The sequence below is a fragment of the Mustela erminea genome, chromosome 6 (assembly GCF_009829155.1).
Source record: "Mustela erminea isolate mMusErm1 chromosome 6, mMusErm1.Pri, whole genome shotgun sequence".
NCBI classification, from domain to species: Eukaryota; Metazoa; Chordata; class Mammalia; order Carnivora; family Mustelidae; genus Mustela; species Mustela erminea.
In genome coordinates, this window is record NC_045619.1 from 108,196,117 (window position 1) to 108,221,505 (window position 25,389).

General features: G+C 52.4%; 1 protein-coding gene across 3 annotated transcripts; it reads left to right on the plus strand.

The window, feature by feature from the left end:
- The first annotated feature begins 192 nt into the window (after positions 1–192).
- On the plus strand, positions 193–23,925 carry IL17RA (interleukin 17 receptor A). Of its 3 annotated transcripts, XM_032349236.1 has the most exons (13): positions 194–495; positions 9,813–9,837; positions 10,548–10,694; positions 11,606–11,718; positions 13,048–13,174; positions 14,709–14,756; positions 14,856–15,019; positions 15,650–15,733; positions 16,116–16,200; positions 16,958–16,969; positions 17,155–17,256; positions 19,421–19,462; positions 20,084–23,925. In XM_032349236.1, exons 1-13 carry the CDS (start codon positions 352–354, stop codon positions 21,583–21,585), a joined length of 2,595 nt encoding a protein of 864 aa, XP_032205127.1. In that variant the 5' UTR covers positions 194–351; the 3' UTR covers positions 21,586–23,925. The 3 variants fall into 3 exon arrangements, with proteins under 3 accessions (XP_032205129.1, XP_032205127.1, XP_032205128.1); XM_032349238.1 differs by lacking the exon at positions 16,958–16,969 and having other exon boundaries at positions 193–495; positions 17,113–17,256; XM_032349237.1 differs by lacking the exons at positions 194–495; positions 9,813–9,837 and adding an exon at positions 9,857–10,028.
- Positions 23,926–25,389: the final 1,464 nt, after the last annotated feature.

A 25,389-nucleotide genomic window follows, 5' to 3' on the forward strand; every position in this document is an offset into this window, starting at 1 on the left:
GACGGGGCTCGCGGGTAAGAGAGGGGACGAAACTTGCGAGCGGGCCGAGGGCCGACGGCTAGGCGACCACAGCGGGCCGCGCGGCTGGAAACCCGGGCGCGGACGCGGAGGCGGGGCGGAGGAGCGAGGGGAGGAGCGAGCACCTGCGCGCACCGCCGGAGGAGGGCCCAGCGCGGCGCCGGTCCCCGGCCCAAGCCCTGCCCCTCGGCTGCCCGGCCCCTGCGCGCCTGGAAGCCGGAAGCGGGCGAAGAAGAGCCAGTTCTGAGCTTCTCCGAGGAAGGGGAAGGCCAGGGCCCGTGCCCCGCAGAGCCCCAACCGCGGGCCGCCAGCGCCCTGCGACAGCGCGGGACCATGGGGACTCCGCGCCGCGGGCCACCCGTCCTCCCGGGGCCCCCGCTGGGGCGGCTACTAGTGCCCCTGCTCCTGAGCGGGCTGTCCCTGGCTCGCGCCTCCCCGCGACTCTTGGACTACCCGGCGCCAGTCTGCTCTCAGGAGGTGAGACCCTGACGCGCCCTGAGGATGCTGCGGGGGCGGGTGAAGTGCCCCAGGCCGGGAAATGCGCGGGGGTTCTCAGAGGGTCCGAGGGTCGGCCACGAAGAGCGGCCGCGCTCCCGGGAACTCTTGGAGCGGTGGGAGCTGCGGGGAGGACGGGAGAGCAGAGGGAGTTTTCGGGGAAAAGAGCCGACCCAGCGTCCTGGCCAGGAGGCGGGAGGGCCGCCGCCGGGCCCCCCACGGTTCGGGGAAGGAGAGGGAGGTGTAGGGCCCGGCCGGAGAGGCGGGCAGAGTGGGTTAGAAAGGGAGGTGGGGAGGGCCCTTCGGGGGAGCCAGGACTGGCCTGGAGCGGCCTCCTCGCTGTGCACCCTGCGAATCCCCGTGGTGCAGGGGCGGGCCACGGCCCGAGCCCCGGACACCCATCCGGACCTCGAGAGCTTCCCCTCAAAGGAGTCGGCCAGCTCCGGCATTCGGATTAGGGGGCCGCTGTTCGGAAGTCTGGGGCCGCCTCTGATCTCCGCCCTACTCCCCGGGAGAGACCCCGCGGTCCTAGAGCTCTGCGCGCGAATCCGGACGGCGGGTGCGGGCTAAGGGCCCGGAACGGTGAGACCGGGACACTTGTGCGGAGGGCATACGACTAAGTCCGGGCGACACCTCTCCAGAGGAGCGAAGCCCTGAGGATTAGGCAAAGGATGAAGACACCATCTATCCAGCTCCCACCACCACTAGGGTCCAGTTTGTATCTGTCAAGTAGTACCCGGGCTGTGCCCCCAGGAAGTGACACACACACCTGTTGGGAAGTGGCCTTTTGTGGAGGACCATCTTCAGGGCAAAAAAACAAACAGCAAATCACCGTGCCCAACTCCACAACTTCTCCCCCCAAAGCTGACCTCTCTCCTCCACTTGCTCTCTGGTTTCCTCAGCCCACCCCCACCACCACTTTTTTTTTTTTTTTAAGATTTTATTTATTTATTTGACAGTGAGAGAGATCACAAGTAGACAGGCAGACAGAGAGAGGGGGTGAAGCAGGCTCCCCACTGAGCAGAGAGCCCAATGTGGGACTTGATCCCAGGACACTGAGATCATGACCTGAGCTGAAGGCAGAGGCTTAACCAACTGAGCCACCCAGGCACCCCCACCACCACTTCTGACCCAGTATCTGAGTCAGAGGATGTGAAACAACCAAGGAGATACTTCTCCTTATCTAATTTTGTGGAGGATTTGCCAAAAGAGGGTGGAGATGAATGACTAGCAGGATTTTTTTTTTTTTTTTAATATGAAAGATGTTGGGAAATGGTCTTGAGACTCCCACTTTTAGGCGAAACGGGACATATGCTCAGCAGATCCTTCCCACAGAAGTTGGTATAGAACTATTCTACCTAGAGAATTCGGTGTTCATTTTTTAATGGCCATTTGCCAGCTTCCTGCAAAATACAAGGTCCTACTGTTGCTCTGAACTGAAACTATCAAGAAACACCCCTGAGACCCTAATGTCCGGAACTTAAATCATCTAGGAGGGGAAGAGGCTTGAAGATGCTAAGTATGGTACAGGGCAGCCTGTAGCAAGTGCTCTTTGTGCAACCAGAGAGTGTGCAGAATTCCAAGAAGAAAACTTATTTCAAGCTGGGATGTTCTTCATCGCAGATAAGGCACTTGGGCAGCCCTGCAGTGGGGGAAATTCAGAACCAGAGGTTGTGGAGCAGTTCAGGCAGCAGAAAGGGGTTGAGCCAAGGCCGTTGGATGGACAGGATAAAGTGGGTGGCTGCAGTGGAGGGTGTGTGTGGCAGGGAAGTGAAAGAAGCAGCTAGAAAGGCAGGTAGGGACTCCATGGTGCCAGGGTGTGGGGGCTAGACTGTTTGTTTGACTTTAATTGCTCAGTGGGAAGCACTTCTGAAAGTTAGGAGCAGGGGCAGGGCTGGAGAGAGATGCTTATCAGCCAGAGTTGTCTTAGATCTCCCACGTTTTTCCCCCTCCCCCACCTTGCCTTTACATTCCCACCTGGCTCACAGCCCCCTTATCTTCATGGATTAGTCCCTTTTTTTTTCTTTTTTAAGATTTCATTCATTTATTTGAGAGAGTGAGAGAGAGATGAGAGGGGAGAAAGTCAGAGAGAGAAGCAGACTCCCTGCAGAGCTGGGAGTCCAATGCTGGACTCCAGGATCACGACCTGAGCCGAAGCCAGTGGCACAATCAACTGAGCCACCCAGGCGCCCCTGGACTAGTCCCTTTAAAAGAAAGAAACAAGCACCTTTCAGATTTCTCTGCCTCCTCAGAGCACTGCATTTGCATCCTGACGTCACCACCTAGAATCCCTGCAAGCTTGAGCAGCTCAAGTGGCCTGTGGCTGGGTGTCCTCCCTTCCACAAGAAAGGGCTGGGTGAGCCATCACAAAGTTTGTCCGAACCACTTTCCAGAATATAAATGCCTGTCCAAAGCCCAGTTGGATTGAGTGTTCAGTGACTGTCTCCCAAGGCAGAGAGGAGCCTTCTGCACACCTATTCTGTTCCTGGCCTGGTGCCGCACACACAGGGTGTGGGGCTTGATAAATATTTGTGGAATGAGAGTCAAAGGAATGAGTGAATGAATGGATGAATGAAAAGGAGTGATTACCTGAGACCAGGCATAGCACTGTTTCTGGCTTCCTGGATTTAATAGCTCAAAACCCAGATGACTCTTGGGTTCCCCACAGAAATCGATATTGGAGTGACCATAAGTAATTGCAATTTCCTGAGCAGTCTCGGGTTGGCCCTTCCCATGGCCCGGGCTTTCCCTCAGGTCCCCCAAGACAGCTAGCCCGGAGAAGCTCAAGGGAAGACAGTGACTTGGATTTGGTCGGTATGAGTGTTAACATACTGTTTTATAGGCAGGATGTGTGTTATCTTACAAATTCTTTTTTCTTTCCTGAGCACTCTGTGGTTTTGACTTGTGGCAGAATGTTTGATTTAAGCCTTCCCTTCCGGTTGCCATGCCACTCTTCTGGTGTAAAAGGCTGTGTTCTGGGGACACTCGTACTTGGTGGAGGCGTTCCAGCAGTCCTGGCTGCCAGCCCAGTTACCAGTTCCCAGGCCATCATGCCCCACTTTGCACCCTGACCGCACCAGGCAGGCCTTCCTTCTAGAGACTGTGACAGCACAGAACCGCTGGAAGGACCCAGCAGGGCTGGGCAGTGGAGACACCACACGGGGTCCAAAGATCTGGGCTCTGGGTTGGGCTTCCCTGCCTACCCGCTCTGTAGCTCTGAATCAGTCACTCCACGGTAAGGAGCCAGTGTTCTCACGGATAAAAGCAGCTCACCTCACAGGGTTCTGGGGAGAGCAAATACCGTGAAGGTGAGTGAAGGCACCAAACTACATGTATTGTAGCTTTGGAAGGCTCTAGGGCATTCCATGGACCCGTAGCTCCGGGCCAGGCACTGTACTGGGGCTTCACCTGTGCAGCTTCCCTTCACACTCACAACGGCCCACCAGGCCGCACCACTGCCCCCTCCTAGAGAGGCTGGGTGATTGGCCGAAGGTCACCCCGCTAGGGAGTGCTGGGCTGAGAAGCCAAGCCGTCTGTGACTTCAGAGCCCACTTTTCTTGACCAGACACTTGGTCTTGTTCTTTGAATGTACAGAGTGTGACACAGTGAAAAGAAATTCCTTCCTTTTAATCCTCACCACTGTGGAGAGAGACTATTGGCCTACCTGTTGCAAGTGTCCCTTTTTTTTTTTCTTTTCTTTTTTTTTTTTCCTTTTTTTTCATGTAGATGTTATAGCTGTGATTTAGACCATGGATTCTGGAGCAAAACTGCATGGGTTTGAGGGTCAGCTCTGTGGGACCCTGGGCCACTTAACAGACCTCTCTGTGTCTCAGTTTTTCCATCAGTAAAAATAGGATAATGGGGGTGGGATGCGCCTGGATGGCTCCGTCAGTTGAGCCTCAGACTCTTGATTTTGGCTCAGGCCTTGATCTCATCATCCTGAGATCGGTCCCGCTTAGGGCTCTGCACTTAGCACGGAGTCTGCTTGTCCCTCTCCCTCTGCCATACCCCTTATGTGCACCTGCATGCTCTCTCTCAAATAAATAAATGAAATCTTTAAAAAAATAAAATAAAATAAAACCCAAACAAACAGACCTCTGTCCCAGCCCTCACTACTCCCTAAAACATTCCCAAAGATGATCACCTTCCATTTATTTTAGGGTTTTTTTTTTCCTTCCTGGCATTTGCCTCCACATTTCTAAATGTACTTATATTGTTATTCTTGACTTGTCAGTGTTAGATGTTACCTATTGACTCATAGTAGCTAAAAATTTTAATTTCTTACATTTCTCCTTCCATGGCTTCTCCCAATGTCCCCATTGTAGTTATAACACAATTTTAGTGAAATCCATTATCTGTATTTGTAACAAGTAGGTAACCTTCACTGCTGAGGCCCATAGGTGTACTTAGATTACATTCCTTTTCTGGTGTAATTCCTTTTCCCTTTCCAAGATGATAAGTGCCTTAATTCTTCCATAATCTTCCATGTAACTAGTCAGGTTTTTTTCTGTCAGATTTGTCAGATGTTGTTTTCTCCAAACATCAGATAATTCCATTGATTCCATTCCCTCTCCCCCTAGAGAACTCCCTCCCGGAATCCCGGCTTCTCCAGGTCCAGCCTCAATAGATCCCTGGCGAGGCCTGTGGTGTAACTGTCATACTCACTGTCCTGTCTTGGATCCTCTGTGTGTCTTCCCAGGGCCTCCCTCCCTCATTCTCCTGGAACATATCCTCCTACAGTTTCCTAAGAAAAGGTATAAGGGTGTGAGGGAAGTATATACACATATATACCCTCACACTTTTTATTAATTTGGCTGGGCATTAAAATCACAGGTGAAAGATAATTTTTCCTCAGAATTTTGAAGGCCTTGTTCTGTTGCCTTCTAGCAAACAGTGCAGATGCTGAGGAGGCCAGGGCCTTGCTGACTCTCTGTGTGTGGTACCTACTTTTTCTCCCTCTGGGATTATTTAGATCTTTTTATGCCTGGTATTCCAGAAGTTTCATCATGTTGGACCTTGATCTGGGCCTTTTCTCCAGGCCATTCAGTGAAACTTTTTAATTTAGAAGTATGTATCCTTCAGTCTGGAGTGTTTCTTTGCTTTTTAATTTCTTCCCCTCTGTTTTCTGTATATTCTTCCTCTGGAAATCCAGTTAATCATACCTTGATTTCCTGAATTCATTCTCTAAATAGTCATTTATTTTCTCTCCTATTTCTGTTTGTGTTTATTCTACTTTCAGAGAAATTTCCTGAATTAAAGCCCAACCCTTCTGTGGGTTTTTTTATTTCCAAAGTTCATTTCCAAGGACCCTGCCTTGGAAAGGCAAGTATCCTGACAAGTATCCTGTCCTTGTCAGTGTCGCCTCTTATCTCTTTGAAACTATCATAATTTTGTTTGTTTTAATGTTATTCTGTTCCCAGCATTATTTTTTAAAATATGTATGTTTTGATCTATTTTTCATACAGGAAACCCTTCTTAAGTATCTCATACTCTTTGGCTGTCTGAGAAGATTTTTTTTTTTTAAGATTGTATTTGTTTATTTGACAGAGAGAGATCACAAGTAGGCAGAGAGGCAGGCAGAGAGAGAGAGGGGGAAGCAGGCTGCCCGCTGAGCAGGGAGCCCAATGCCGGGCTCGATCCCAGGACCCTGGGATCATGACCTGAGCCAAAAGCAGAGGCTTTAACCCACTGAACCACCCAGGTGCCCCTGAAAAGATTTTTTTATGAAGATTTTATTTGTTTATTTGACAGAGAAAGAGTGAGAGCACAGGCAGGGGGAGTGGCAGGCATAGGGAGAAGCAGGCTCCCCACTGAGCAAGGAGCCCCATGTGGGGCTTGATCATGGGATCATAACCCAAACCCAAGGTAGATGGTTAATGAACTGAGCCACCCAGTTGCCCCGTCTGAGAGTATTTTAAGAACAAGGTCCTAATCATGATGAGCACTGAGTAATGTATGGAGCGTTGACTCATGATACCTGAAACGAATATATCACTATATATTCACTATACTGAAATTAAAATGAAAAACTTAATGAAAAAAAATTTTTTTAAAGAATGTGGTCCTAGGGGTGCCTGGGTGGCCCATTTGTTAAGCATCTGCCTTTGGCTCAGCTCTTGATCCCAGGGTCCTGGGATCAAGCCCCGCATCAGGCTCCCTGTTCAGGGGGAGGTCTGCTTCTCCTTCTCCCACTCCCCCTGCTTGTGTTCCCTCTCTTGCTGTGTCTCTCTGTCAAATAAATAAATAAATAAAATCTTTTTTTAAAAAGAAGAAGAAGAATGGGGTCCTTAAAAGCTGATTAAATACTCTGTGTAGGTAGGGGTTATTGACCGCTGGACTTCAGGGAGTCGGGCTAATAGAGAACATATCCTGTCCATCATCAGTGGACTCTCAAATGTTGGAATCAGGAGGTCTTTTCCAGGGCTTGGCTGCCAGTGTTCTGAGATCAGAGCAAGGAAAAAGGTAATGGTTCCCAACGTTCCCTGTGCAGAACTTCACTGAACCAGACCCCCTTCGGTTCCTTTGTTTATACTACCTCCCCAGACACATGATACCTTTAAAAGACCTGATGCTTTAAAAGGTTCTGTTGGCTTCTCTCTTGTCCTTTTTCCCTTCTGTACCACTCAGATCCAAGTTCCTCCACTTGACCTGAGCCATTTGCCTATGCCTCCTTCCACTTGGCCTTTAAAAATTTGTTCTCGGGATGCCTGGGTGGTTCAGTCGGTTAACTGGCTACCTTCAGCTCAGGTCATGATTGCAGGGTGCTGGGATTGGGCTCCTTGCTCAATGGGGAACCTGCTTCTCCCTCTGCCCACCACGCCCACTGCTTATGCTCTCTCTCAAATAGATAAATAAAATCTAAAAAAAATTTTTTTTTAAATTTGTCCACATCTTTTGTCCACTATGTTTTCTCTTTGTCCATGAAAATTCCTAAAAATGTTCTCTTTCCTAGAACTTTCCTGTGGTTTGGGGAGAGGCAGAAGATAACATATGTCTATGGTCAACATGCCATGACCTCTAATGGAATGTGTTATTCTGTATTTCACTGATACGCATAATTTTCTCTTCTGTTTAAATCTCTTTCCCCTCATCTTCCCTCTCTCCATCTGTTCTGCTTCCATCCCTTTACTCCCAGTAACCCATGTGTTAATGACCTGCTATATATCTGTCCACATATCTTTATATGTTCATACAATGATATTCATCATATGTATCAAATATGGGAAGGGTTTTCTCATCACTTATTTCCACAGAAAATTGGATCATATGCTAAATAGTCCTTCACTTATGTTTCTTACTCATCAACACATCTTAAGCATCACTCCAGGTCAAAAGATAGCTACGTAACTCATTCTCTTTATCCTTTACGTGATATTTCCTGGTGGACAGCAGTGTCTTGTCCTCTGTGCCCTAGTCCTAGGAGTTTCTGGTGGGAGGAGAAATGAGCATGTGCGTGGAGGTTAATCTCCTTGCTGCCTTGGAAACAGAGTGACCCTAGAGTGAGCAGAAGCAGCTGGTGGATTCTGTTGAATGTGTGAGGAGTGCCTCGCAGAGTTTTGATGGCCCTGGGTGAGGGAGAATTCAGCGCCAAGAGCTGGACAGGACCACAAGGGCTCATGAGCTGGTGTCCCAGAGGATAGGGTCTGGGTGAAATGGCATGCTTAGAATCAGTCCCGGAGCATGTGCAAGGTTTTCATCCCTGTATCCGCTCTGTGAGTGAACCCTGGTGGCCATCTTCTCCCATCTTTACCCTGTCTCTCTGCTTCCTTTTGAGAGAGACAGGCAGTTGCTGACCCCAACACCCGGTTTACATGCATACACCAAATCCCTCTCTTGTCCTGAAAATTGTATTCCTGATCTGCTTCAACATCTGTCTTTCTACTCCAACTGATTGGTCCATTTTGCGCGTGTGGGTAATTCAAAATAGCCGAGCCTGGGTTCCTCCCTTGCTCTACTGCCAAACCTGAATATGTGTAGGTCACCGCTTATAATAAAAGCTTCCATTTACTGAGTGCTTACTAAATGCCAAGCTCTGAGGAAAGGCAGCCAGTAATTAAAGAGCAGCCATTATGTGCCAGACACTGGACAAATATTGTGTCATTGAGCAGGCAGTGACATGGTTCCCTGAACCCTGCAGCCAACAAAATTCTTCATCATGATTTTCTTAGGGCTTCTAGTAAGCGGCCTGTGTAACGGTTCGTGGCGCTATATTATTTTATTTAACTGTATAATCAATAAACAAATACATTTCCGCTGTTTGAAACTTTTTGTAATGCAGATATTAGAAGCGGAAAGTGAAGGGCTCCCTCCCACACTCACATGGCCATCACCACCAGCCCACTCCCTGCCCCAGGATCTTAATGTGTGTCTCATTTAATTCTCAACAATGCTCTGGACGTGGTATTATGATCATTCTGATTTTACAGTTGAAGAAATCAAGGCCTGGCAACATTTTGTGTCTGGCCTAAAGTCACTTAGCTGGTAAGTGGTGGTAAGGTGACTCAGCTCCAAGGATGTGTGTGCATATCTTCCGAAGTAGAGTCATCTGGCCAGACTGAAGTCAGTGATTGCATTTCCTACTGGTTGTAATTAGGGCTTCTAAATTTGGCTCTCCAGAGCTCCTCTGGGTTAGAGAGTTCACACATATTGCCAAAGTGGGAGGCAGCTATGAGGTCACATTTGTGCTTCGGTTTTCTGATCTATAAAACAGGGCTGAGGGTAACGCTTAGTCCTAAATTCATGTGAGGATTTGAGAAATACTCTGTCTCGGTCACCCCGATCAGGGCCTGGCACCTAAGAGGGCTCGTAGGGAGGTGGTGAATTTTCCGCAGTTGACCCTGTCGCGGGAGCTGTGGTTTCGTTCCCTTCTCTCGCAGCGCTGTGGTTCAGAAGGGAGGTGCGAGGCCCCAGGGTATTTAGAGGGTTTTTCAGCGGGGTGCCCCGAGAGAACCCTCTCAGTGTCTTTTAAAAGGGGGAGGTTCCAGCATCTGGCTAGCTCAGTCGGTAGAGCATGAGACTCTTAAAAAGGGGAGGTTCCCAGCTGTTAACAGTTACTCAGAAAATGCCCTTTCCATTCTGTCATCCACTGGACCCACTTGCCATCCTGTTTCTCCCTGGGTGGGCAGGATGGGAGAAGCATGAGGAGATGATGATTCCCTGCCCCAGGAGTGGCTCCCAAAAGCAGGGGTGATGCTGTGGACATCTTAGTCTTAAGAATGAGCCTAGAGAAGCATGGGGAGCCTGACTGATGCATGACCATTCTTTCCCCGCTGTAATTACCTCCTTCCTTTCTTCCACAGGGACTAAACTGCGCAGTCAAGAATAGTAAGTCATCTGTTTGGGTTCATCCTGCTAATATTAAGTGCTAACCTCGTGCAGCTGTCTGACAGGAGCACTGTCCCTCCCCCTAGGCTCAGGGTGAGGGTGACAGCCTTTGGCAGGAGGGATCCCTGAGATTCCAGGCTGTGTGCACCTGCGCCTCCTATCGAGAATAGCCGTGATGCGAAAGTCAGGAAGTAAGACATGGGATTGTCACTTAGGTTTTGAACACATTGTCTGGGGTGCCACCCCGGTGTGTCTTCCATATGACTTGATTTGCCAGATCTTGTCACTAGAATGTGAGAGACACCTGTGAGGTTGATCCTGTTTTATGTTTCAATTCAAGCAGGAGACACCTACTTCAAGCATCTGTGCTAATTAGGGATGAGCCCTGGTATAAAACATATATCACCTTTTATTACTACCCCATCCTTCCCATGCCCCATTTCACTGCTTTATCGCAAAACCAAGTTTCATGCTTTGTCTCCTGTCCTAAAATGTCCTTTAGACTTCAGAGCTTTGCAGGGGCTCAGACAAGCTGGAGAAGAGAGAGGCGGGGTGGCAGAGCTGGCCGGGGACCCAGGCCCTGTGTGTGCATGATCAAGCTCTCTGGAGCCACTCCTGGGGGATCTTGCTTGCATGCGTCCTTCTCCAGCAGCTTCTTCAGGTTCTCGCAGAGCGTGGCGTTCTCTGATTCCTGCACTTTCCGGCTCCAGGTACCTGCCTGGATGACAGCTGGATCCACCCTCGAAATCTGACCCCCTCGTCCCCCAAAGATGTCCAGGTCCACCTGGACTTTGCCCACAACCAGCATGGAGACCTCCTACCTGTGGCTCGCATCAGATGGACCCTGCAGACAGATGGTGAGCGGGCGTGGGGGGAGGGGGACGGTGCTGGAGGGTCTACCCTCCTCCAGGGGAGCCTGTACGTCAGACCTGCTGCCTCTCCTACCAGATTCAGAATGGAGTCCCAGACCCGTGCTCAGACATGAGGGCCTAGATTTCATGCTGAAAGCCTCCATCATTTCATGCAGTCAATGAGTCCTTCTTTAGTGTTTTAGATATTAACCCACGATGATGTCTTCTCAACCCACCATCCTTCCTTGGGCCTAAAATCCTTATCACCCCAGAAAAAAAAGTCAAGTGGTTCATTCTCTGACTGTGATACCAAATGGTAATACATTGGCCAGTGTGCTTTTTCCTTTAATTTAGAGGCAGGAATTTTTTTTCTTTTTTAAGTCCTCTCCACACCTAATATGGGGCTCAAACTTATAACCCTGAGATCCTACTAAGCCAGACAAGCATCCCTAGGGGCTAGCATGTTTTTAAAACAACACTTCCCCCACCAAAATCTCTTCAGGGATAGAGAGCTATAGACAGAATCAGGAAGATTGGGGTTAACAAGAGCCAGCCCCACATTTGTGACCAGGGCCCTGGGGAGCTCATCCTCCTTATAGCCCCTGGTGCCTACCCCAGCTTCTCCAAGGATGGGGACACCCAGGCCACATTGCCAACACCCTAGCCACAAATCTGTACAGCCTTTACCTCTGGCCCAGCATAAAGTTTCAAGTGTCCTTGCCTGGCTGGGAAGTAACGCCTGCAAGGCTGTCAGCTCCCCCCAGCCCAGGAGTGAGCTGGAGGAACAGGAAGTGGAGGGTTAGGTACAGCGAACAGATTTTCTTTAAGAGTGAGTTAGCATAACAGGCAGGGAAGTGCCACACCCAGCGGTTTGTCTCTGTTGACCCGCCTCTGTTTGTCTCTTCCCCAACCTGCAGCGAGCATTCTCTTCCTGGAGGGTGCTGAGCTATCTGTCCTGCAGCTGAACACCAATGAACGCTTGTGCATCAAGTTTGAGTTTCTGTCCAGACTGCAGCATCATCGCCAGCGGGTAAGCAGCTGGCCCCAGAGTGGACTGTTCCTCTCATGATAGCGAGGGGCAGAATGTGGTTTTTGAAACATCCCAGACACGCCCACCCCTGCTTTTGCTCCCAGCGTTCCCTAGTTGTTCAGCATAAAGTTGAGGAGAAGGCCTTGCACAGCCCCACTCCTGTTCTCTTCCTGTGTAACCGAGGTTTACGGGTTGGGGGCGGGGGGGGGGGGGTGGGCTGCCTCCAGCAAAGAGCAGCTCTGCCCAGATCTGGGAACTGCTGTGGCTGGGGGCACAAGCGAGGGAGTTCTGCAGAACTCTCCATGTATTTTGCTGTTCGCTGCCCAATGGTAAAAGGTTGATTCATATTTGGCGGGTTTAAAGTATCAGTTCACAGAGTGTGGTCCCAGGACGGGCAGTATCAGCACACCCTGTGAACCAGTTAGAAATGCAGAAGCTCGGGCCCCACCCCTGACTTCTAGAATCTGAAACACTGAGTCGGGGCCCAGCCTTTGGTGCTGAACCAGCCTTCCAGGTGATTCCGGGGCAAGCTCCTGTCTGAACACTGCCAGTCAAAATCTACCAAAGGGCCTTTTTGCGGATCTTCCGCAAACCCAAGCAGCCAAGAACAGTTCCCTTCCCCTTTATTTAATGAGAACCCCCAAACTTGACTGCTGGCTGGTTGCTGAAGCCCAGGTGCCTAGATGGATTTAGAAGCAAAGGACCACACACCCTCCGTCCACACCCAGACTAATTAGGATGTGAGTTTAAATCGGTATGTGTTATCTGCACCTGGTATGTGTTATCTGCACCGTCCAGAAAATATCCTCATACCTTCTCTTATCTCTGCAATGAAGGCACCTTCAGGCACAGGCTGAGTGGGGGTCTATAGCCCTCCCTCTGCACTTTTGTATTCCAGAATATTCTCAAGAAATCCAGGCTCTCCCATTTAAGGAGGAAGAGTCACTTAACAAATGGTTTTTAGCTGCTGCTTGTGTGCTAGCCCCAAGTCCTCTGGCTTAGCTCCCTCACCCCCCCATTCTGGAGTCTGTGGGCTGAGGAGGGAGGAGGACTGTGTTAGCTTTCCCCAGATTTTCTGGCGTATGACACTACTGTCTACTGATGAGCCCAAATCTAGGTTTTTTAAGTAGGCACCGAAGACCAGAGGACGCAAAGAGCAGAGACGCGTCTCCCTCTGATTTTGGATCTTGCCGTGGTAGTTGTTCTCTTCCCATTTCACGGACCTTTCAGGGGGCAGGTGGAGGTGGAGTTCTCTGGGCACACACCGCTGGGGGAGAGGTGTGTGTCTGTGTGTGACCCGTCCAACCTTGCCTTCCTCCCTCTCTTCAGTGGCATTTTACCTTCAGCCACTTTGTGGTAGAACCTGGCCAGGAGTATGAGGTGACCGTTCACAACCTGCCCAAACCCATCCCTGATGGGGACCCAAACCACCAGTCCAGGAACTTCCCCGTGCCTGGTAAGAGCGCCCTTCCAAGCCATTCCTTTCATCACTTGGCTCTTCCTCTTGGAGAAGAAATCGGCAGGTGGCTCAGATAGCAGCCTTCCCGCTCAGCTGGGCCATGGCTGCCATTGTCAGCACAAGGTACCTACAGAATGAGCAGACACTGTGCTTGGGGAGCTCCTTGCCCAGGATGCATCAGGAAGACAAGCCACTCGGGAGAGCTTTGACCCCTGCTTCGAGCCTCGTCCCAGCTCTCATCACCTTGCTCTGCACTTTTGTCTTTTTCATTCCCCACCTGCCCTGCCTGGTTCTTCACTTTTTACCCACATTTATCTATCGCTGTCCCGTGTGTGACATCATCTCCTCTTCCCCCTCAGACCTGTTGTGCCTAGGAAGACCTCTGGGCTTACCTTCTAAAACGTCATTTGATGTCTGTGCACCTTCTAGGTCCCTTTCCTGCCAGCATCTCAGCCACAGCCTACATTGCTCATTGTTCAAAGCCAAGTACATGTGGAGCCCCAGCCCCCCGAGGACAGGGTCTGGGGCTTAGACCCATCCGTGCACGCTCTTGAGCCCACCATTGCCTTGTGTGTAGGCAGTGCAGGAAATGAAAATTCCTGGAGTGCCACACACACACAAACACACACACACACACACACACACACACAGTCTGCTTACCCTGCTTTTATTTCTCTTCATGTTAACCATCGCTCCCTGACACATTGATATTTTCGTGATGTTACATTATGCTGTTTTTTATTTGGTCTCTTCTACTGGAACGTGCTCTCCAGAGGGCAGGGGCTCTCCCTTACTCAGCACTGTATCTCTAGTGCCTAAACCAGTGCCCGGCACAGGTCGGGTGTTCGTAAGTGCTTGTCAGAAGAGTGAATCTCCCAAGGCCCTCCCTTGTTCCTATAATAGACTGACCTAGTCCCTATCACAGCAGTTCATACCTGTCACATGTCTTCTTAAACCAAAGTGAAAATGATACAGTCAAGGCCATTATGGAAGGCAAGTCAGGAAGAGGTCTTTGGAGCTGTGGTCCTCAAGGCAGTCCGTAAGTCAGTGGCATCATTGAATCACCTGGGAGCCTGTCAGAAATGCAGATTTTCAGGGACCCTCCCCAGACCAACTGCATCAGACACTACCCAGGGTGATGCACAGGAAAGTTCGAGAAACACTGCTGTGAAGGAACAAAGTACTTCTGCCCCTGTCAAGAGTCAGAGGCAACTTCAACAAAAGCTTGGGGCGGGCGGAGTGGGTGGGGGAGGAACTGGAGTGGGCGGAGACTCTCAGAGCAAGCTGAGGAATACAGCTGAGTCTGGAAGGTTCTCTGAGAGAGAAGGGAATGATACAACCAGGTCAGCCCCCAGTTCTGTGGAGCCCCTGGCGCGTGGCAGCAGTTCACTCCTGGAGCTTGCTTTGACGGGGCTGTCTTTGAACAGACTCCCCAGAAGGAAAGAGGTGGTTATCCCTGGTGTCAGGAGTCTAGAAAAGCCAACTTTCTAAGGCTGAAGCTTAGTGGTTCCCCTTCTCTCCGGGTTGGCAGGCTGCGAGGACCCCAGGATGAGGATGACCACACCATGTGTGAGCTCAGGTAATGACGGGCACCGGCATGGCTAGGAGAGCTTCCCCAAGTGCATACGCGCGCGCGCACACACCCCCCTCACTCCCAACCCGTGTCTGCCCTGGGCAGGCAGCCTGTGGGACCCCAACATCACGGCAGAGACCCTAGAGGCCCAGCAGCTGCGGCTGAGCTTCACCCTGTGGAACGAGTCTACCCCTTACCAGATCCTGCTGACCAGCTTTCCACACACGGAGAACCAGAGCTGCTTCCATCACGGGCTCATGGTGTCCACGGTAAGGCGTCACCGTCCTGAGCGCGAATGCCACGGCATCAAGCCTCCCAGTACTGTGGTTGATCCCAGGTCTGCACCACTCGGCTCTTACCTTTCCTTCTGACATGTGGTCAGGGTAGAGTCAGGTCTGTGGTGGCTCTTTCCTTGGGCTCCATTGTGTAGTTGATCTCTGCCCTGCTCGCCTCCCCCATCCTCTCAGTTCCTCCTTCCTCAGGCCCTCTGGTTCTCCTTGCCTTTTATTCCACCTGTTCTGAAAAGGACCTGAAGAGTTTTAAAACATGGGTATCGAAACAAAAGGGAAATAAAGATGAGGAAACTAGATGAAGCGAGGGTGGAGTTTCTGTGGAAAATGTGTGTCAGGCAGTCGGCTGTGAGCACAGGCTTGTCCTCACGATCCCCAGCAGCCCAAGCAAAGAGAGAAACGCTGGTCACTAGATGTGTTCCTGCGTCAATGAGCCGGTTGCCGTAGGGAAATGGAGTTTCTCCCGGAACGGAAACCTGGAGAGCCGTTCTCCGCACGGCATTCCTCCAGGACCCACTGGACAGCGATGGCCACGTTCTCAGCAGCTGCGTTAGCGCTGCGGCAAGCTCGTGCCAGTCCAGCCTGATGCCCCCTCTCCTCTCCCTGCAGCCCACACTCGAGGAGTTCCACCAGCGGGCCAACGTCACGCTCACCCTGTCAGACCGGACTTGGTGCTGCCGCCACCGAGTGCAGGTGGGTGTGTGTGGTGCGGACAGGTGTGGGAGCACATGCACAGGAGAGCACTCTACCTAGAGGGGCTGAGTAGGGAAGGAAGGCAGCTCAAGGACTCCTGCTCTCTAGGGACCTGGCTCCCCGACCCCGTGGGGATCACTGCCTAGAGAGGCATCCTGTCTGCCTTCCCTAGCCCCATACTCCCCGCCTCCCCAGGCAAGGCTTCTTGGCACCCAGTAGCCAATGGACGATCTGCCTCTCAGGCCCGTGGGGGTCCTGGAGTGGCCGGCCAGTTCTGCTCCCCGCAGCAGCCTCTGTTGGCAAGGAAGCCTTCGTGGAAGGCCTGAGCCCCCCACCCAGCATCTCAGCGGCCCGCTCTTCCCCACTTTCTCTGCTCCCCCAGATCCAGCCCTTCTTCAGTAGCTGTCTCAACGACTGTCTCAGACACTCCGTAACCCTTCCCTGCCCAGAAATTCCAGATGCTCCAGGTAGGAGGTGTATGGCTGCTCTGGGGCATTTTGGGGGATTGAAAGTGAAGGAAGGTCAGCACCTTGAGCTGAGCCCTGACCTGGTGCTAAGGGTGGGGGTGGACTTTAATTTTACTTGGAGTTACTCAGGCTTGCAATGCAGAGCTGTAGAGACACTGCTGGGTTGGCCTCCTGACTGCCTTTCATTAGCTGTGTAGCCGCGGGCAAGACACTTAACTTTTCTGATCCTCAACTTCTGTGACTGAAGAACTGGGGATCGTTCGTGTCCGAGAGTTCTGGTATGGACCACAAAGTGCTTTACCACATCCGCTTTTAATCCCCATGGATTATGACTCCTCGGGCCATGAAGTAGAGCGTGCCTCCTGTAGTACGTAGATGAGGAAGCAGAGGCACAGAGATGTTCAGTAACTTGTCCAAGAGCACTCAGCAGGGAAGTGGCAGAGCTGCGCATCCCCTCTTCTGGCACCGTGGCCCACCCCCCACTCAGAAGCCACAGCAGCCTAGCCCCGAATGGGGGCAGAGAGCCACAGCCATTCCATTGGCTGGAATGAGGATCTGGCCCCCAGGTGGGAGTTGGGGCACCTCTTAGCAGGCCAGCAGCTCGCATGTGTCCTGTAGACATTGTCATTAAGCAGAACAGGTCTCTGGAACGCCCAGGGTAGGGCCGAGGTCACCAGAGGCCCCTGGTGGACATCAGCGGTGGATTCTGTGATTACTGCTAATAATGAATACTGTTTTCCCTTTGTTCTCATTGCAGTCCCGATTGCAGGTAAGGCCAGCTGTCCTTCCCATCCACTGCAGGAGTCCCTGAGGCCCTCGTCAGGGGCCACATGACAAGTCCCGGCACAGGCCGGAAAGGACTGCCCAGCAGCTGGGCAGCGGGGCTGGGAGAGCTCAGGGCCGGCGGGGCAGGCCTTCTCTGCCATGTCACTCATGTCGTTCTGCTTCCCACAGACTACATACCCCTGTGGGTGTACGGCTTCATCACGGGCATCTCCATCCTGCTGGTGGGTTCCGTCATCCTGCTGATCATCTGCATGACCTGGAGGCTGCCCGGTAAGTATCGTCACAGCATTTGCCCCTCTGTTCCCCTCTGTCTCCCTAGGCCCTCCTCCTCCCACTCCAGTCTCTGAGAGGCCATACTGGGGGGGCACCCTGTAGTCCCAGCCCTTCCATCTCAACTGAAGTACCGACATTGTGTCTCTTGGGCCACAGCAAGCTTAACTGTCAGGAGCTTAGCCTGCAGAAGGCTGACATGAGCTCGGATCCCAGCCCCACCACTTACGCCCCAGGCCGATTACTTCAGTCCCTGAGCCTTGGGTTCCTCTTTTATAAAATAGAAATTAGAAAGATACCCACATCATAAAACAAATGGAAGGATTACATGAAATAACGTATATGACTTTTTAGACTAGAGCCTGGCACTATTTGCTCGACAGATGTTAGCCATAATTTCGTTTATTGTTACCAAAATTAATATTTTTAAGACGAACTGGATTGGAAGAGTAAGGGTAGAGTTTCCCTGCCTCAGACATGATCAGCCAGGCAGGTGGGAGAACCTGAACGAGCCCATCCTGCACCCCCCAGACGCGTACATCTGTCGGGGAGAACAGCAAGAGATAGCATAATGTGACAGAGAAGGCTCTGGATGGGCCCAGAACACACGGATGTGGCCCCCAGCTCTGCCTCCCTGCAGCTTACTGAATAAACCCTAGATCTGGTTTTGCCTTCTGGAAAATGGGATAATAACCCCTCCTTCTCAAGGTTGGGGTGTGGATTGGATGGCCCAGCGTGGAAGGTCCTGGCCAGTGGGTGCTGGGAGATAGCAACTCCCTCTCCCTGCAGCCCTGTCTGGCCAAGTTCTGAGCAGAAAGCACCTGGGGCCTTCTGGTGAAGGGCTGGGCCTTCCCCTGCCCCTCCATGGCCCCGCACCCCTCCTTCACTGGCCTGAGAGCCGTTCCCACACTTACAAGAACTTACAAGGTTCATCAAGGTTAAGTATCAGTCATTATTAATTGTTGTGTGATGGGCTCTGGAAGACCCACCGCGAGGGCCCTTCTCCACAGGACCATTAGCAGGGTCAAATAAGTTAACATCTCTGTGAGTGCTTTAAAGATTGATTGATTGATTGATTTGGGGGATGGCGGGAGAAAGAGAAGGCATCTCAAGCAGACTCTCCGCTGACCCCCGAGCCCCCACGGGACCCCATCTCATGAGCTGAGCCGAAACCAAGAGTCGGACGCTTACCTGACTGAGCCAGCCCCTCCCCATCCCCCAACCCCACCCACACCCCCGCCCCCTGCCGTGAGTGCTTCCTAAACTGTAAAGCCCCCCATAGATGCCAGGGAGGCTTTTTCTTCATTTCTGTAGTTGCACTCTGACCTCCTATTGAAGAGTCCCCTATACCATGGGATGAAGGAAAGGACACTTGTTTGACTGCCTTTGGTAGTTCTGGGAAGAGGCCCAAGAGGTGGGAATTGAAATTCAGGTTCGAAAAGTCTTCCTTGGCCACCCGTGGGTTCTGGGCATCCTGCCACATCACCGAGGAACTGACTGCCGCACCACGGTTTCCTTCTTTGCGTCTCTGGGGGAACCGTTGCTTCAGAATGTCGTTTCCTTTCCTCACTTCAGAAATACCCGGAGGAAGTGTTGTAAACGGGCCTGGTGGGGGCTGCTTCTGGAGATGTGTTGTAAGCCTCTTACAAGGACACTTCTGGGGAAGAGGCTTTCCCTGCACTGGGGGGTTTCCTCAGGGCTGGCCAGACCGTGGGGAGGAGAGGAACCATTGCTAGAACCAGGGACCATGCGGGGGATCCCCTAGTCACCATGCCGGGGGTCCTGGCTAGGTCAGTGCTACAGAATATTCCTGACCCCAGCTGACTGTGTACAATGTGCCAGACATTTCACAGATACAATCTCTTTTCATCTCCACCACACAGACGCCCTTTACAGAGGAAGAAACTGAGTTCCAGAGCCCTCAGTAACTTTCCCACATCTCCCAGCTGTTGATGGCAGACCTGGGAGTCACACCTGAGCAGCTCCTCACAGCACGGGGTCCTGCAAAGGCCCCAAAGCAGCTACCAACTGTTGTTTCTGAACGCCCTCGCTAGTTGTCTGCCCTGGGTCAGGGCTGGGCCAGCGCTCCATCAGACGCCCCCGGGAACTGATCCCTGTTGCTCCTCCAAAAGAGCCGCTCCAGCGTATTTTTTTTTTCTTTCAGGGTCTCATCGTGAAAAATATGGTAATGACAGCAAATGCACAGGTCAGTGTTTCCTGGTGTGGGTGGGTTGGGTTTGGGGAGTGTTGCTGTCAAAGGCATGCTCCAGGGTTCTCTTGAGACACAGGGGTGGGTTGCCTTCTGCAGTTTAACTCCTGACTTCCTTCAGAAGACCTCAGCGTGGAGGACCCACCTTCTAGGACCCCCACACAAAGGGGACCACAAATGGCCAGGCTGGGATACATTTTTGAAATCACTTGGGCAAGGGAAGGAAGAGTAGGGTACCATCTTTGATGAAGAGAGTTATAGGTCCTGCCTGTAACAGATTATAGAATATATAGAATACTATAACAGTGTTCTGTAGGCAGATCTTTGTGCCTTTTCTTCTTTTTAATTACAGTAATTAAAGTGTAGGCTCAAGGCCAGATGGGAATCTTGAGAAAGAAATTCACTCTCCCAGAAGGCACCGCACTGATTCTTTCCAGGCAGCCAGAACAGGCCTTATTGCAAGGCGTCGGCTGCATCACTGAGAATGGGGGGCCCGTGTCTGCTGGTCCAGTTGCCCCCAGGCTGACCAGTGGGGACCGCTGCCCTGGGCCTGCGGCTTGAGGGTCGGCGCAGGTGCACAACCAAACCCAGGGGCCTGGATTTCCTTGTTTCCCTCAGATGTCCTGCCAGAGACCAGCCTGACCCCACCACCCCTGAAGCCCAGGAAGGTCTGGATTATCTACTCCGCTGACCACCCCCTCTACGTGGATGTGGTCCTGAAGTTCGCCCAGTTCCTGCTCACTGTCTGTGGCACAGAAGTGGCCCTTGACCTGCTAGAGGAGCAGGTCATCTCAGAGGTGGGGGTCATGACCTGGGTGGGCCGCCAGAAGCAGGAGATGGTGGAGACTAACTCCAAGATCATCATCCTGTGCTCCCGAGGCACCCGGGCCAAGTGGCAGGCCATCCTCGGCTGGGAGGAGCCGGCCGTGCAACTCCGGTGTGACCGCTGGAAGCCAGCGGGGGACCTCTTCACCGCGGCCATGAACATGATCCTACCAGACTTCAAGAAGCCAGCCTGCTTCGGCACCTACATCGTCTGCTACTTCCGTGACATCAGCAGTGAGAGTGACATCCCCGACCTCTTCAACATCACTTCCAGGTACCCGCTCATGGACAGATTTGAGGAAGTGTACTTCCGGATCCAGGACCTGGAGATGTTTGAACCCGGCCGGATGCACCGTGTCGGGGAGCTCACAGGGGAGAACTATCTGCAGAACCCGAGCGGCTGGCAGCTCAAGGAGGCAGTGGAGCGGTTCCGGCAGTGGCAGGTCCAGTGCCCAGACTGGTTTGAGCATGAGAACCTTTGCTCAGCGGATGACCAGGACCTCCCGTCGCTGGACGAAGAGGTGTTCGAGGAGCCCCTGCTGCCGCCAGGAAGAGGGATCATCAAGCAGAAACCCCTGATACAGGAACCCGCCTCCAAGGGTGCCCTGGTGGGAGAGCTGCTCATCAGGGAGGAAGGAAGAGGACTGTCGAGGCTGGACCCTCAACTCCTGCCCCAAGGAGAACTGGCAACCCAGGCTCTCCACACCGCGGTGCTCCCAGTGGAGGAGGTCCCTCCGGCTCAGGCCGTGGAACCCGTTCCTCTGGCCACCGAGAGTAACACAGCAGGCCGGTTGGCTGTCGGGGAGGCAGACGAGGCCTACCCACTGTTGGAGGGCTACGGCCCACAGCGGAACAGCGTCCTCTGCCTCCCCGTAGACTCAGAGGCCCCGCCTCTCTGCAGCACCCCGATGGCATCGCCCAGCTGCCTCCCGGAAGACATCAGGGAGCAGCTCGAAGGCTTGATGTTCTCCCTCTTCCAGCAGAGTCTGAACTGCCAGGCCCTGCAGGGCTGGGACAGAGCCCCAGTGGCTCTCAGAGACCTCTGCACACCCTCCGAGGAGGAGCAACGGCAGTCGGTGCAGTCTGACCAGGGTTATATCTCCAGGAGCTCCCCACAGCCCCCGGAAGGACTCATGGAGATGGAGGAAGAGGAAGAAGAGCAGGACCTGGGGACATTGGCCAAGCAGCTCTCTCCCGAGGACCTAGAGAACCTGAGAAGCCTCCAGAGAAGGCTCTTCTTCCAAGAGCTTCAGAAGAGCTCTGGCTGGGACAGTGTGGAGCCAGAGGAGCCCTAGGGCCTCCGCACGCGCAGGGTGTTGAGAGAAGGGAGTGTGTGTGTCCACGAGGGTTCATGCGAGTGTCTGTATATATGTATAGATTCCTGTATGAAGTGTTTGCCTTTAGATGTGGACCTCTCGAGCCCTAGGTCTGCCCCTGAATTTTCTTCCTCTGACCTTCTGGTCATGTTCTGTCCCGGCAAGAATCCACAGCCTGTCCCTGCCCTGAGCCAGCGATACAGTGTCATTGAGCCACCGTCGTGCCATTTTCAGTCATGCAACATTTATTTTACACCTCTTGTTGCCAAGCGTGTGAGATGTAAAGGTAAATCTTACAAGGTAGTAGCCCTGGTCACTAAGGGGTGAGAGTGACAGATTAGCAAACAGGATGGTCCTGTGTGTTGGAAAGGCTTGGTAGAGGTCTGCCTACGGCTATAAAAGCACACAGAAGGAGCAGCTGGGCCCAGAGACTATGGCTGGAGTGGGCAGCGCCTGGGGTGGGGCTGGAGCCAGGGGGGCTAGAGTGGGAGGACAGGACAGTCGGAGCCCAGGCTGGAGAGGGGCTTGTGGGCCAGGCTAGGGGGGTTGGGACATCAGCCCGGTGGCCTGGCATTCCTTTGATAGGGTTACCTGCTGCCCTGCAGAGGAAGGACCTGAGGACCAAAAATACCCGAAAGCCCCTGGGCAGCAGCACCCCCCAAGCTCAGGAGGTCCCAGAGCTGGGCACCCAAGCCTGGGTATGAGATATGGAGGGCTCCGGCAGGGTGGGCGCAGGGGAGCAGGCCTCTCTGAGGGGGAGGGAAATGGGCCTCTCTGTACTTAAGTCTGAGGCTCAAAGGCAGTATTCGAGGAGAGATGCTAAAGTTTAGTGAGTAAAGAAGCTGTTCTTCAGGTGCCTTCTTGGGAGGAGCTGAGGGCTAGGGCTTCTGTCTGTCTGGGTCCCGGCCCGGGAGGCCGTGTGCCCTTGCACTTGGGTGAGCTCCTCGCCTGTACCCTCGCCCTCAGCTGGAGCTCCAAGCTTCAGGGACGGAGTGATGGGAAACCATCCCAGGGTGTGTGTGTGTGTGTGTGACACAGACATGTGCACACAAGGGAGATAATCAATAAAAGAAGGAATAAATGTGTCTACTCTGGTGAGAACCCCATTTTGTTCCGTGGAGTCACATGTTACCATAGGACAATTTCCCAGCTGTCCGGTCCTTAAAGTTGTGCGATTTCCCGGCACAACCTGGGGGATGGCAGGTCAGAGGCCCAGACTGCGTACAGCCTGTACACAGCCCCACGGCCACGAAGGACCAGGGGAGGCAGGGCTGCACACAGGGTGTCTGTGTCCCCCAAAATACCTCAGTGTGACAGTAGCAGAGGGACAGGTGATTAGGTCGGGAGGAGGGAGCCCCAGAGAGCTCCATACACCCGTGAGGGCGCAGTGAGATGGTGTCCTGTGACCCGGGCAGCAAGCTCCCACCACATATCCAGTATCCAGTCCGCCAGCTCCTTGGTCTGGGACTCGCCGGCCCCCAGAACCATGAGCTACTTGTGTACTTGCAATCTGCCCCATATTCGGTGTTCTGTTCTGAGCCCTTCCAGACTGAGCAAGATTGGGAGCCACATTCTCCCAGCTGCTGGCCTCTCAGGCTCTGTCTTCCCTCCAGTAAGCTGCCCGTGGGCCTCGCTGGGGCCACATGCCTACCAAGCTTTTGATGGTGTCGCCCCAGCTTCCACAAAGTGCTTACTCCATGTCCAGAGTATGGAACAGTGTGGTGGACTGGACACGCCACCGGTGTGCCCCAACCAGTGTGGCCTTGGTGCCCAGAAGCATACTTGTCATTTGCATTGCATTCCCCACAAGCCTTGACGTCCAGCTCTGCTGGCCTTGGAGGCCACGTGTCCTCAGTTAGCACTGTTCACTGCGTCCCCCTCTCTCTAGGGCGGCTGCTTGTTTTCCTAACAACTTTATTGAGATACGGTGCACATCCATGTCATCCACTCAGCAACCATCGGCATCATCAATTTCAGAACATTTTTCTTAACCCCAGAAAGAAATCCATCACCCCTTCATCCTCACCACCCACCCCCCTCAGCTCCCCATCCCTCTATGGATTTGCCTGTTGTGGACATAACCAGTAAAAATGGAATCATGAAGTTCCCCAGGGCTTCTGGACCCTTCCTTGAACGTCATGCCCTGGTTCCTCCCACGTTCCCTCCCTTTCCCTGGAGCCCCCAGGCTCACACTGGCCTTTGCTCACCACACATGCCGGAAGTTCTGTCAGCCTGTGGTGTCTGCTGTCAGCCCAATGCCAAAACCATGAAGAGCGTGTGTAAATAAAGCCTTGCCTTGCTTTTCGTATTCTTCTGAAATACGGCTAATAAAATCCTGCTTCACCCAGAAACACCATTCTAAGAACACATGTCCCACAAGCTGGGGTTTTCCTACCACTCAAGAGTACCTGGGTGGCTCAGTGGGTTAAGCCTCTGCCTTCGGCTCAGGTCATGATCTCAGGGTCCTGGGATCAAGCTCTGCATCTTGGGGGGGGGGGTCCTCTGTTCACTGGGGAGCCTGCTTCCTCCTCTCTCTCTGCCTGCCTCTCTGCCTGCTTGTGGTCTCTGTCAAATAAATAAATAAAATCTTAAGAAAAAAAAAAAAAAAGACCCTCTCCTAAGTAGAGTAGAGCAGAAGTGGCCCAAGGAGGTGGAAGGATCCACTTACATGTTTGGGTCAACATGTAACCCAAACCTACAGTGGAGCGACGACCTGGGCCTGGCGTCCAGCTTCTGGTTCCTGGGTGGGTTTGCGTGACCACCTGCCTGCCATCTTTGATCCTAGTTGAGGTGGTGGGGGGTCGGGGACTGATTAGATGGTGATGTAGACATGCTTTCCAACTTTGCTTCTACCCTGGTTTCTCTTTACTGCTTAGGAAGGACCTCAGAGGGGTTCAGCAGTTTGAACTGGAATTTCTGAATGCCAGCGTGTGATGGATTTTACTTTGCTTCTGCTTGTCTTTAAAGATTAAATAAGGCATAAAGGAGAGGAAGATGTACTTACAATGCAATGGGAAGTTTTAATCCTTTAGGCTCTGTGGTTGATGTCCTCCCTTCCCAAATAAATAAGGGCAGTGCCAGACCCACTTCTGCTCCAGCGCTTCCAGAAAAGACCCGCCAGTTCAGGGCCAGGAGACACCAGTTGCTCCAGGCTATGCAAGAAAGTAAGAGCCCAAGTATGCCTGAGTTTGGAATAAAAAGCAGAGCTGGTATTGCAGCCCTGCCTTGGGTTTCTCCAGTCTCCTTGGGTGGTTGGAGAGAGAGGTTCTTAATTTTTTTTTTAAGATTTTATTTATTTTTGAAGATTTTATTTATTCAGGATGCCTGGATGGCTCAGTTGGTTAAGCGTCTGCCTTAGGCTCAGGTCATGATCCCAGGGTCCTGGGATCAAACCCCGCATCAGGCTCCCAGCTCAGTGGGAGGCCTGCTTCTCCCTCTCCCACTCCCCCTGCTTCCCTCTCTCGCGTCTCTCTTTCAAATAAATAAATAAATAAATTTTTATTTTTTAATAAAAATAAAATTTTATTTTTTATTTTTAAAAAAATATTTATTCATTTGAGAGAGAGAGAGAGAGCGAGAGCATGAATAAGCAGGGGGAGCAGCAGGCAGAGGGAGAAGCAAGCTTTCTCCTGAGCAAGGAGCCCGATGCAGGGCTTGATCCCAGGCCCCTGAGATGAAGGCAGACGCTTAACCAAATGAGCCATCCAGGCATCCAGAGGGAGGTTCTTTAAAAAGAGTCTGGCAGCAGTTAACCCAAGGCTGGGGCCCTGGCTCTGCTGCTTG

What these genes read in the sequence shown, in the direction of transcription:
- IL17RA (XM_032349238.1), top strand. Translation starts at nt 352, where the DNA reads ATGGGGACTCCGCGCCGCGGGCCACCCGTCCTCCCGGGGCCCCCGCTG. An exon ending in AAACTGCGCAGTCAAGAATA is followed by an intron (nt 9,838 to 10,547) that starts GTAAGTCATCTG and finishes TTCCGGCTCCAG; the next exon opens with GTACCTGCCTGGATGACAGC. An exon ending in CAGGAACTTCCCCGTGCCTG is followed by an intron (nt 13,175 to 14,708) that starts GTAAGAGCGCCC and finishes CCGGGTTGGCAG; the next exon opens with GCTGCGAGGACCCCAGGATG.